The 13,357-nt window shown below is 40.5% G+C and overlaps 1 protein-coding gene across 2 annotated transcripts; it reads right to left on the bottom strand.

Moving 5' to 3' along the window:
- Positions 1–1,224: 1,224 nt before the first annotated feature.
- On the bottom strand, positions 1,225–12,669 carry LOC118430553 (tumor protein p63-regulated gene 1-like protein). 2 transcript variants are annotated; one of them, XM_035841488.1, is made up of 5 exons: positions 12,335–12,669; positions 9,491–9,585; positions 8,025–8,201; positions 6,680–6,857; positions 1,225–1,532 (listed from the first exon to the last, which is right to left on the bottom strand). In XM_035841488.1, exons 1-5 carry the CDS (start codon positions 12,626–12,628, stop codon positions 1,344–1,346), a joined length of 933 nt encoding a protein of 310 aa, XP_035697381.1. In that variant the 5' UTR covers positions 12,629–12,669; the 3' UTR covers positions 1,225–1,343. The 2 variants fall into 2 exon arrangements, with proteins under 2 accessions (XP_035697381.1, XP_035697382.1); XM_035841489.1 differs by having other exon boundaries at positions 6,704–6,857; positions 12,335–12,668.
- Between the last annotated feature and the right edge of the window lie 688 nt (positions 12,670–13,357).

Here is a 13,357-nt window from a genome sequence, read left to right as displayed (position 1 = left end):
TAAGGGACAATCTGCAACTTTTATCATTCTTGCCTGCATGTATAAATAGTATTCTATGAAAATTTTACTTTGTACTTTTTGTGGCAAGAAAATTTTTCATTCAAGTCTCTCCCTATGGTTTTTGTGGCATTTATAAAAGAAAAAGGCATAAAAACATTTCTACCTGTTGCATTTTGGAAAACACGCAGAAAAGGCAAAACATTAAACCCTAATCCTAAATATCAACATATCGGACAATAAAATATCCCTGCACCAAAAAATTAAGATACCATCATTGAAAATCAATGCTTATTTCAAATTCCAACTGGCAGTGGAAATTTGAAATCCTCAAAAATCCTGCAGTCAAATATCTGCAACTTTATACATAATGACAGAGAGAAGTACAGATAGAAAATCAGGTTATAACTTATAGACTAAGTGGCTGGGATCATTTGTTGTTTCCAACAACTGAAGTGCAGCAGGCTCAAAAGTGGCTCAAATAGTGGCCTTGACGTTGACAAAAAAGACTTATATACAATGACTATAATGTACCGATCCCAAAACCCCGCCTCCTGTTCAATCATGGTTCTTTTTCGAACACCTCTGTCAAAAATAGCCTCTTCTGTCCAACAGGGGCAGTTTTTGACGGACGTGTTCGAAATGGAATAGGGGGTTCTATTTTTTCGATATGGCGTTACACAGGTTCGGTCCATTGAATTGACAAGCATTCACTTATGTATATATAATAGATATACCATTATACACCGTGCAAATAAACATTTTACACCGTGCAAATAAACATTTTACCATCTGGTACAGAGGAGTGCTAGTTTGAAAAAAAGGCAAATCACTTGACAATGGAAAATCTGAAGCTGGAAAAATTGTAGTAGTTCTATCTCAACAATCTTTCAAAGCTACATGACTGCTATCTGGATTGGCCAGAAGGTTCATTATTCTCCGTAAATTGTCACCCCCAGTAAATCATGTTGCAAAAAGGTCCACGTTTGTTCCAATACAAATCAAAATCTGACAAAAATGTAACCTTCTGCAACATCTGAGTCTTCAATTACATGTTCAGGCCGCACTAATTCATTTTATTGTTCCTCAGACATTTTCTAGCAAGCAGTAAAAAAGAAAACAGAGAGCAGGAAGGAAAATTTGAACCTGGCTATGTTCACCCTCTGGAACTGTGAGTACCAATTAAGGTGCACTCTGTTTTCTTGTTGATTTTGCAGTTCATGGTTATTTTTTTCTAAATCTCAAAACCAGCATATTGACTTGGTGCTGCCTTACTATCTAGGTTTCTATCTCAAACAACAGCAATCATTGCAAACCGTGTTTTTGTCTCGTAGCCTGAGCACACACTAGAAGCTGACCCCGCCGCGTTCTCTGGAGAATCCCAGACGACTCTGGTTGTGGATCAGCGACCACAGGCTGGCGTAGCTCTCGATCATCACGGGGCCCTCCACGATGTTTAGCGCCGGAGAGCTGGGGCTCTGGGTAGCACGGACGGATTGGCACCCCTGTACCAAGGCCACATGGAACGTTTCAACCTAGAGAAAGACACAAAGTCAACATCCATCAATACATTGATCCATCCATCCATCCATCCATCTATGAAACCATCCATCTATCTCTTAATCCATCTCTTCACCCTTCAATTGATCCATCCATCCATCCATCCATCCACTCATCCATCCATCCACCCTTCAATCCATCTATCCATCCACCCATCGATCAATCCATGTATCCATGTATCTATCCATCCATGCATCCATCCATCCATCCATCCATTGATCCATCCATTGATCCATCCATCGATCTATCCATCCTTCAATCCATCCATCCATCCATCCACTCATCCATCCATCCACCCTTCAATCCATCCATCCATCCATCCATCCACCCATCAATTGATCAATCCATGTATCCATCCATCCATCCATCCATCCATCCAACTATCCACTCCTTAATTTATCCATTCATGAATTAGCATAATGACTGTTATCCATGTCCCAAACTTCATCCTTTTTCCTGTGGCAAGGCCTCTATCCCTAATAAAAAAAAATTCCATGATTTCACATGACTATGAGTTCACAGTCCTCAGCAAAGACACTGCCTCCTTCGTGGAATGAGAGAGCCATACAATTTCAAGTTGAAATAGCCACCACCACATCTCTATTTTCTACTACAACCGTATGACTGATCATTCCTCTATAAAATACCCGTAAGCTGTTAACTTGGCATGCTCCAACTTTCAAGTTAAAGAGGCAAGAATTTGAAGTGAATCCCTCCAATTGCACTGGTAGGACTTTTACAACTCTACCAATGTAAAGGCAGTTCCATAAAAATCCCCCCTGAACCACTTGAATGAAGGACACACAAAATTCATTTGTTGCTTCTCATGCAGAAATGGCAGTCCTATTTATAAGAAAAACATAATGATAATTGGTCACACGTCCTATTTACAAATTCTATATTTTTTAAATCTGTTGTTTTTTGTTTTGTTTTTTTTGTTTGTTTTTTATTGAGATTCTCCATATACATATGGAGGGTATGGCGAAACAGGTGTCAAAGATGACTTTTCAAAGCCACCATACCGTTGGCTTTGTTGTTCGGAGTTTCCATCTCCTAGGAGGACTTCCGACCAAGGATGCAAGGGGTTCCTCCTACCCCTGACTCGTGTGTCATGGCGGGTGCGTCATGCCCGAACATGCCCCTATGGCCTGTCACCACAACAAAGGCCTGTCACTGCCACTAGCCGCAGCTATGTACTCATTTACACCTGAGTTAGGTGAGGAAAGTCATGTAAAGTGCCTTTCCCAAGGGCACAAGATCGGTGACACGGCAAGCGGATTTGAACCCGGGACCTCTCGGGCCTGAGACCAACGCGCTCCCGATCGTGCCACGCGATGCCACTTGTTATTTGTTTTATAAAATATATGTAACTTCAAGAAATCAATTTGGTGTGGCATAACATGTAAAAAAAATTACTTGTGGAATTTCAATCTCACACGTAACTAATTTAGAAGTGGGTCAGAGAAAACTATCAAATTGAACAGCCCTCATCCATGTATGCCGTGTTCATCAACAAACACTAGCTGGTCTCTTCAAATTTACAAAGCCATCTTCTCATAAAATGATCAGAATCAGCTTGTCTTTATTTAAATGTAAAGAAACCAGTACATCAAATTTTGTGCAGATCACTCATCCAGGATGTTTAAATATGTAATAAAATCAGTCTTTACCACTGGATATGAACATAAAATTTATTACACATTTCAAACAGCATAATACACTCAGCACAAAAAGTTTGGAATATCAACTTTGGTATATCATATTTCCATTATTTATGCATCAATTTCAATGTATTATATATCAATAGAAAGCTTGTGTGATTTCCTTACCAATGGTATCAAACTCATTGTCATTGTTAACTCATGGAACATACACTAGGCCTGCTAACGTGAGTGGGTCACGAAAAAAAGTGCCCAAATTCCCCCGTTTCTGTTCAAAACTGTATCGTCCGGTTCAACCTTTGTTATGGCCGCGGGTGACAATGATTCAATCAATCCTTTTATCAGTTAACGTTTGGTTTACAGAACATCCAAGTTTCTTTTTAGCATATCTGAGTAGAGTATTTCATGAGTGTAAATTCATGGAATGAGGACTAGGCCCGCTTACGTACAGGGGGTCCTAAAGATGAAGTGCCAAATTTACCCTACTAAAATCAATCACTCCATTCTGCTCATTTTCTTCCGTCAGTATTGACTTGTGAATGAAGGCAAGTTGAATAAACAGGACATGTCAATCAAAGCTACTATTACTCTTTATTCAAGCAAAAAATCTGAATCATGTCAAGAGGTGATCAATCGAGTGCTAGCCATAAGCCGTAGGAAGGCTATTCCACCCTAAGACTGTGCTCCAGCATCCAATGGTCCTTGCTCTGTGTGGACTGGTGTTGTACTCTTGCAGAACGGCATTTGGTCCAATATTGAAGAGGTAGAATGTTGCTATTGGATGAAGGATGGTGTCCCTATATGTCACCACATTAATTTGCCTAGAATGATGACGAGTCTTGTTTACCCTAAGGTGGTTATACCGCCCCACACCATGACGCTGCCTCCACCACCAAATGCCGAAAGTTACTCTTGCCTTGTCAGCGTGCGGTTCTCCTTGCCGCATCCACGCTTTGATTCTGCCATCCAACTATCGAAAGGGCAGATGAAGTCTACTCAAGTGTACTAAAACCTTGTATGTTCTGTATACAAAATGTGAGGTGAAAAGAGGATTGATTGAACCAGTGACACACGCGCCAATATCAACAGGACGATGCAGTGTTGAACAGAAGTAATTATAAGGGATTTTGGGCACTTTTTTTCGTGACCCACCCACGTAAGCAGGCCTCGTTTCATGTGTTTACAATAATTATATTTCAGCCATACCATAGGTATGGTGAAATATATTGTATTCGTAATGTTTCTTTCTTTCTTTCTTTCTTTCTTTCTCCTGTCAAATCTTCAGAACACGGTATCTCCCTTGTTCCTCAACCGAATGACTTGAAATTTGGCACAAGGGTAGAGTGGGCCAATACCCTTGGACGTTTTTTTCATTTTTTCCATATCTGTCTCTTAAATGATTTTATTAAGGTTTTTTGGTCATCTTAAGACCAAAACTGTATATTTGGGCCCCCTGTACCCTGGTATTATAACCGAATGAGCTGAAATTTGGCTTTGATAAGTCCCCCATATAGATTCAATATCAGTTTTGGTGTACAGTATAACGAAATACTTATTTTTGCGATTTTTTGGTCATTTTTTTACCAAAAAAGGACACTTTTGGCTCCTGTACGTTGGTTTTAGAACCGGATGACCTGAAATTTAGTATAGGAGTGCCCTAGACATATGCGCACATGGATTCAATAACACTTGAGGCATACGGTACAATAAAATGCTCAATTTTGCGATTATTTGGCCATTTTATGACCAAAAAGTACACTTTTGGCTCTTGTGCTCTGGTTTTAAAACCAAATGACCTAAATTTTGGTAAAAGGGTGCACTAGATATTTATTCAAATGACACATGTATAATTTTTATAGACTACGTCAAAATGATATATTTGGGGATTTTTTTGTCATTTTCCAATAGCCAGAGGGGTCAATGACCTTAAGGTCGTTGACCCCCAGCTGCAGATTGCACCTACTGGCCTATATGTCTATTTAATCTAATTAGATAGGTAACCAATCACTTAGCCTGAATCTATATCCTAAAGAGGGGGGGGGTGGCAGCCAATCAGCGAGCCCGGTGTTATCTGGAAGAGTCCATTCTTACACGGAGGGGTTAATTTTTTTTTAAATTCATCATTGGACTGGTGAAGTCTTTCGGTGGATGCATTTTTGGACAGGTCTGTTTTGCAATTTTACCGAATGTGTGCTGGAAGAGTCTATTCTCGCACGGAGGGGGGATTTTTCAAAATTCATATTTTGGACTTTGGTGACTTCTAGTTTGTCAAAGTCTTTCAGTAGGGTTATTTTTGGACTGGTCTAATTTGCAATTTTACATGGGTGTTCTGGAAGAGTCCATTCTTGCATAGAGGGGGCTTTTTTTAAAAATCCATTTTTTGGACTTTAGTGATTATGTCAAAGTCCTATTTTAGCGGATGTATTTTTGGACTGCTCTACTTTACATGGAAGAGTCCATTTTTTGCACACGGAAGGGGGATTTTTTCAAATTCAGTTTTGAACGGGTGATGATTCAAAATTCAATTTTAGTGGAAGTGTTTTTAGACTGGTCTATTATACCTTTTTATGCACTGGGACCTTTTTTGCTAAATTCAATTTTGGATTTGGTTTCTTATTCAAAAGGCCAAGGTTTCAGTGGGAGTATTTCTGGACTGGTCTATTGTGCAAATTCACATAGGGTGCACTCGGAGTCCATTCTTGAACGGGGGAATTTTGTAAGACTCATTTTTGGGTTAAACCGTCATTAGTAAAAGTGATTTTTCAAATGGGTGATTTTGAAATAGCCTATTGTTGCATGGGGAGGGAGATGGCTGAAATATGCTGTATTTGCTCTCAAGCAAATGTCGGCCTTTCTAGTAATAAGTTTGATACCATAGGAAAGAAAATCACACAAGCTTTCTATTGATATATAATACATTGAAATTGATGCATAAATAACAGAAATATGATATACCAAAGTTGATATTCCAAACTTTTTGTGCCGAGTGTATATTCAGATATTATTAATCAATTACTTCAGAAGACTGTCCCAAGTACTGGCAAGTTCTAAGTCCTCCTTTCATTTCAACCATCAACCATCAGCGGTAAAGACTGATTTTACTACATATCGCTAGTTCACCTTTATCCGTTGTGTAACCTATATCCGTTGCTTTTAAAAATGGGGTACTTAGGCACATCAAATCGACGGAAGGTAGTTTTAACTGCAATGTCCTGAAAACATTGCAATTTGAAACTAACGTCAGTCGACGTGATATCCCCAAATATCCTGTTTATTAAAGCAACGGATATAGGTTACCCAAAGGATAAAGGTGAACTAGCGTTATATAAAGAAACAGTATTAAGTTGAGTATTAAGTTCACCAGGTGCGGGGAAAGTTGAGTTGAACATGCGTCAGCAGAGTTCCATGCAGAGCCCCCGCGAGGGTTGTGCCACCACCACCCACAAGGATGGTCACTATACCTTAAGGGGTTCCAGTGTACTTACACGGTACACGTCAGGGTCACGGAGCGTCCTCTCGATCAGTGGGTGCGAGGCAAAGATGGCGTAGGGGATGTCGCGGTTGAACGGGTTCCATTTCTGCACTGCCGACACTTCCTCCCTGCTCCAGAACATCTGCACACCGACACCCGCACGGCGCCTGGGGAAGAGATAGAAAGAACAAATGAATGAATGAATGAAATACTTCAAGCTGTTGACTATCTAAATAACACATGAATATGTGAGTGAGCGAGTGAGTGATATCATAAGTGAGTCACTGAATGAGTGAGTGAATTTAGTGAGTGAGTGAATGAGAGTGAGTGAAAATAAATGAGGAAATGAGTAAAAGTGAGTGAGTGAGTGAGTGAGTGAGTGAGTGAGTGAGTGAGTGAAAGTGAATGAGTGAAAGTGAGCGAGTGGGTGTGAGTGAATGAGTAAAAGTGAGTGAGTGAGTGAGTGAATGAGTGAAAGTGAGTGAGTGAGTGTGGGTGAATGAGTGAAAGTGAGTGAGAGTAAGTGAGTGAGTGAGTGGGTGTGAGTGAATGAGTGAACGTGAATGTGTGACTAAGTGAGTGAGTGAGTTAGGGAGCAAGGGTAAGTGAGAGAGTTAGTGTGACAAGTGAGTGAGTATTAGTTAAACAATGCATTGTATATGACTGAAGTGGCAGTGGCAGGCCTTAGCCTTAGGGGCATGTTCGCGCATGACGCACCCGCTTTACACAAGCCAGGGTAGGAGGCACCCCTTGCATCCCTGGTCGGAAGTCCTCCTAGGAGATGGATATCCTAAACAACAAAGCTGCCTCTGCTGGGGCAATCTCACATGTGGCAGTTCCTGCACCTGTGGGACTATGAGTGTCAGTTGATGAGAGGGTGGCGAAGGAAGTGTACACCTCTCCTTCATCTTAAAAAGTCGTGTGCAGGCAAACAGGTCATCTAACTCTGACAGTCAAGTGACTATTTGCCTGCTCATCTGTCAAAAATAGTCAGGAGAATCCGAAAATATATGACTGCCAGTGAATATATAGTAAACCGGCTAATTACACTTATAAAGCAAGTCACTACATAAATGAATGAGCCCATAACACTGAGGAAGCCACACGGCGAAACATGTTTGTTGTGTGTCGGTTCGAATAAAGTTCCTAAACATGCGGCTCCAGCATCTTTTCTGAAGATGTGGCGTAAGTGTGAACGGTTGGCTTGAGGTTGTCCTTCTCTACATACTCTGGGTGAAAGAATGAAGTTACAACACAATGTCATTTTCCTACAACAATGGAAAGAATGCAAGTAACAGCAACAAAACAAACAAACAAACAGAGACTGTACTTACGGCATGATAGAGTTTGGAGGATACTCAAATGGTCCCATCTTAACGCTTGTCAGGTTCTTGAGAACGATACGCTTGAAGGACTGAATCTTCGAAGCAACAAAATCAAAGAAGACGACGATAAGGCAGTTGTCTGTTAGCAGGACTAGACGCTCCTTCTCACTGTCCCAGTGGTCAATCCTGTAGCAAACAAAAGATTAAGGCATTACTTTCTTGGACATATCTTAGCAAAACTTCAGCGAGCAGTCAAGATGAAAAGAGAGAGACAGGACAAAAACTAATGAACCCCCCCCCCCCGTAATACACTTTTGCTGGCTGGAGTTGCTTGCGAAGAAAGACAAAAAAGGCCCAAAGAGCCTGCTATGAAAAGTTTTCTCAACAATAAAAAGGCAACTAAAAATAGTAAAATGGCAAACAGGTAACAAAATTGTCTAATGGCAGTTCTAGGACTTTCTGTGTGTCATTATTCAGTCTGTGACACTGCAACTCATTAATAATTTAAAATAATGACTCTCTGAGACACAGTTACACACCTGTCCTTTGGGAGTTACAAAGTACATATTATGGTCCTACTACACAAAGTCATACTAAATTGGCTCTTAATTTGTTAAGATTGGTTAGTAACGTAAATTCATTTTCTTGGTTTACTGAGTCAGACATTTCAAAGAAATGTGGTTGTGCGTGTAGTCCAGTGGTTAGGGGCCCTGCCTCGAACTCCAATTTGCCATTTCAATTCTGGCTGCGTCGCTCACCTGACATGCACGCTAATTCAGTAAACCATGGAAGGCTGAATGTCCCATTATAAGGACTGTCACCCTTTTCAGTAGCCTTAGCCTTGGGTGACTGAGAGGTGGGTATCAGTACGGATATCCGGTACAAAACCATTTTTTCTTGTTGGATCGGTCCAGAAAAAACGGACCTGAAAAACATCAGTGAACCAGATTTTGGACACAGGGTATTAGAAAATGAACAGATTATACCAGCAGGAGTTCACGTACTTTGGGGGCTTACAGGTCCAAGAAAATTATGAGAGCAAAGTAGAGAAGAGTTGATAGTCATTTTTACCATGCTAAGTTTCTACCGTAGAACTTGGTCTAATACAGGCTGAGGCAGTTAGTGTTATTTACATTAAGATTAGGATTTTAAAATGCCAATGGACATCGGATACTCCACCAAACAGAATCATTTGTATCAAAATGGACCATGGTTTTGAGTCTTGCCGTTCACAAGTTTTCGCAAACAATCAGGTCCAGGTCTGGACCAGGACCTGATGTTCTGGACTTGGACCGTACCTGAACCAGTCCTGTATTTTCTGGACTAGTACCCACTCCTAGTGACTGACACAGTTGGGACTTAAACTTTGACCAGAGACAGGATCCCACCATAGGCGACATAAGGAACTGTCTCATGAGCCAGTCAGCCAGATTATCCTTGATCAAAAAATTAGATAAGAAAGATGTCCGACTCACTCAGTGAGAAGCCAGGCTCCCCGTAGCGAACCGTCAACGTCAGGCAGCAACACCTCCGACTTTGTCGTTTCCACTGCAAGGTCAAACGCACCCGGCTGGAGGGCAAAGTAGAAATTAGTTAAGACTTTACAACACAAAAATCTTGAAAAGCACAAAAAGACAATATAATCAGTTTTTAAGTCATGCTATGTATGGTACGACAAAAATAAAGTTGCCTTCAAAATAATGTTGCCTTGAATTTGAAATGAAGCTGACTTCACAATACACGGGCATCAGTTTTAGTCCATTTCAAGTTCAAGTTTGCAACCATTATATATATGTAAATTGTATCAAAAAGCTGGAAACTAGACGGAAACATCAGAAAATAGATAATAGTGTCATACAATACGAATACACCAAGGTGTATATCTTTGAGTCATAGGTGGAATCTTGTGTCCTAAGTTTGCCAAACTGCAATTACAACTTCACAAAGCTCAGTCATACAGTAGACATATACTGGGTACTAGTACTTTTCTATTGTGATTCCAATGTATGAAACCATGAAACTCATGAGATACACACTGGAATGACAGTCTCTAATTGGCAATAAGGAAACCTTTCAGATATATGTATATCCTCCAAAGCAAGCATAAAGAACCCTCTGACTAGGGAAAAAAGGGAAGATACAGAAAGGAGATATCTCCTCTTCGGCCGGGTGAGTTTCTCTAGTGTTTACCCTGAGTTTCAACTACAAGACTGAGCTTTGGAAGAATTTGAAAAAAAGAATAGAGTATTTTCATTCCCTGCAAGCCATAATATGTAACAGAAGCACATGCCACCATGGCCCTGCAAAGCTGCAGTATTAGTACTAATGTAACTAATGTACTATACCAAAGGATATAGTCCCCCCCCCCCCTCCATGTTTTCTTCTTTATTTTCTTTTCAGGGTGAGATAAAGTGGGATGTGTGTTCAAGCCTGAAATAGGATAGTAATACATGCAGACTTTCTAGTTTACATGTAAGTAGGGCAGCTCTAGCCCGAGGGCTTATTATACCATGAGGTGTGTCGAAACATGACATGTCAAGAGCGTCACTGGGCAACAGTTAAAATACATCATTCAGGGCTCAAATTATCTTTCTCTGCATATACTATGACTATAGTATTAGCTAAAGTCTGATTATAACTTAAGTCTTAAACGTTAAAGGAAGAAACTATGTACTTCGGCAAATGACCACTTCAACATTTAGTATGATCAGGCAACCTACTATAGCTAGTAGCCCCTTGTTTCAACTTCAAGCCAAAACTATATAGTTGCAAATGTGCCATTTTCTCTCTGTCACATTATATACATCCCTGTGAACATAAGGTTCCGGTTCGGAATTTCAAATGACCAGATATCCAAATAGTCCCTAAGAATATAATAAGACGCAAATCAGAGATTGTCTCTATAGTTTTGGCTCTAGATTTTCCGGCTATCGCTTTAGCAATTAAATTTGTATAATCTTTTATACTTCTGCAAATACTTGTTGTTCGTGGCTTTTTATGGTGTTGGAGATTTGATTGTGCGGCAAACATTTCCTGACCAGTGTTAGTACGCGCGATAGCGGTAAAGCGTTTCGTTGCCTGATTACCCAGATTGTGCGTTCTATCTGCGTTTTGGATGTTTTAGCGCCATCGGAGCTCGCGGAAAACGTATCGGATAGCTTTTCTTCCTTTTTACTCAGTATACAGAAGAAGCCTTGACCTTTATTGCCATATTAGTCTTTATCCCAGGAAAATTCATTTTTACCGTGTAGCAGCCTGTAAAGAATGGCCCCAAATTAGCAAAATTGGGTGAAAATCTTATATTTTTTAATGGTTTTTACCAAAAATAACATTTCTACAGAAAATGTCAAATAAGTCTGTTGGTCAGCTACAAGGCACCCTTTTCTATTGGAAACATTGAATTGTCCAAAAAATGATGTTTTGAGAAGTGCTAGTGCTTTTCTCAGAGACAGTCAAATCAGCCCCGAATCGTAAAAAAACTCTGAACTGATACCATTTAAGTTAAAAGCATTTACCATATATGGGCAAATGTCATAAATCAAAGATAAGAATAGACATTGCTAAACGACATGGGGTCCATTACATACTAGTGACTCATTTTCACCTGAGTAAAGTGAGGAAATACAAGGGCACAAGATCGGTGACATGGCAGCCGGATTCGAACTCAAGACCTTTCGGTTCCGAGGAAAATGCGCTGCCGCTGTGCCACACGGTATGACACGCCTTTTGGCGATCCGATCCGCAGTCAGGCTGGTCCCTCGGGTGATACAGAATACAGTGTTGTATTCTATATATATAGCGCTATCCCAAAACACAAAACACCACAAACACTTTTACATCTTCTCCCTTTACGTTCCTTTATGTAAAGGCATTTTCGAGGACACTGTTTCACATCCATGTTGGCTCCCCAACACCCAGAGTTGTGATCTGAGCACTTTCCTTGTAACAACGTTTATGAGTGTTGTCGCTCAGTAACAGGTAGATTTAGCTATAGACTTTTTGTACAGTCACCAGATTAAATTTGTACAGCTCAGTATGTAAATATAACTTACTGAAAGTGTGTAACAACCAAAAATTTATGTTGTAACCTTTCTTGCTGAAACGTCGTCGATCATAGTTCACACAGCCCCCCTCCCCCCAAAAAAAATTTATGATCTAACGAAGGTGGGAGGTTGGGGGGTGGGGGGTGGTTGATTACAAGAATTTGTTTTGGTGACCTATAACAGACAACAAGACAATGTGTTTTGCTATCGTAAACATGTACTAAGACTAGCCTGAAGAAGAAAACGACATTGCACACACAGCAAACTTTGTCTCACCCTATACGCGAAGAAACCCCGTGCGATGTTCTCGCTGATATCCCCTCCCCCTCCGATCTTGACGGGTTTGGGCTCGGGTGCGGCCGACGGACTAGCGAAGGCCACTTCGGCCTCGGCTCCGTTGTACATTCTAGCGTCCGGAGGGGCCGTCTCAGGCCTGTTAAGCTCTAGTTTGACTCCTGAAAGATCCATGATTCCACCCTTCTCGTCGGCAAGGTTTTGTTCCATGTTGACGACGGCTTGGTCGGAAGAATGGATTGAAAGATCCTGTTCTTGTCTGTGGTCGTCCGCCATGTTGTTATGGTGACGTCATCTGCGGGTCGTGACGTCATCGCGGTGCCACAAGGGAGTCCGACAATCCGAAAGAAGAATACTAGATAAAAACAAGGAGGTTAACGAATCACTTTCTTTAACCTCCTTGATTAAATACAAAAGACGCTTTTTCTGCCACTCATTGTTTACGAGAAAAGAGGCCGCATTTCACTCAATAGTAATTTATTAGATATTGGAAGATAGAACTAAATTTTTTCAGGCACCAACTTCGCATTTATTTTATTTCCGACTAGACAGATGATTTAGATTTAGCTTTATTGAAATTGTAGGCAGAAGGTAACATTTGCAACTGCAAAAGTTTACATGCACTTCGTCTAGTCTAACAAACTATTGCTTTGTTTTTCTTACTCAACTTTACATAAATTCTAACAATGTGAGGATAGAAAAAAAGTTGCCAGTTTGACAAAAATATGAGCTAATTCACTTTTTGAACGTAATATCGCTAAATTGCGCATTTCAATGAGAACGAGTTTTCTTGTCTGTGTTAACCAACAGGTGTAACAGGTATGTACACCTTTAGCATAACACACAAGCGTTTATCAGTCGATAGTCTTTTTCCTGCTAATCATGCGGCATATCTATGCATGATATATCTGTGACGACACAAACTCGAGAACATTTTCGAGAAACCCGACTGTACTAGCAGCACTTTTAGCGTCTTGAGTCGAGTCAGTTGCGGACTAAGAAGGA

Source organism: Branchiostoma floridae, chromosome 14, assembly GCF_000003815.2.
Source record: "Branchiostoma floridae strain S238N-H82 chromosome 14, Bfl_VNyyK, whole genome shotgun sequence".
Taxonomy (NCBI): domain Eukaryota; kingdom Metazoa; phylum Chordata; class Leptocardii; order Amphioxiformes; family Branchiostomatidae; genus Branchiostoma; species Branchiostoma floridae.
Note: the sequence above shows the minus strand (reverse complement) of the source record. Positions and strands in the feature narration are given on the sequence as shown.

Coding starts and splice junctions, on each gene's coding strand:
- LOC118430553 (XM_035841488.1), bottom strand. CDS start 12,628: ATGGCGGACGACCACAGACAAGAACAGGATCTTTCAATCCATTCTTCC. Junction 8,202..9,490: donor GGAGCCTGGCTTCTCACTGA/GTGAGTCGGACA, acceptor TGTTTGCTACAG/GATTGACCACTGGGACAGTG. Junction 1,533..6,679: donor GTACACTGGAACCCCTTAAG/GTATAGTGACCA, acceptor GTCTTTCTCTAG/GTTGAAACGTTCCATGTGGC.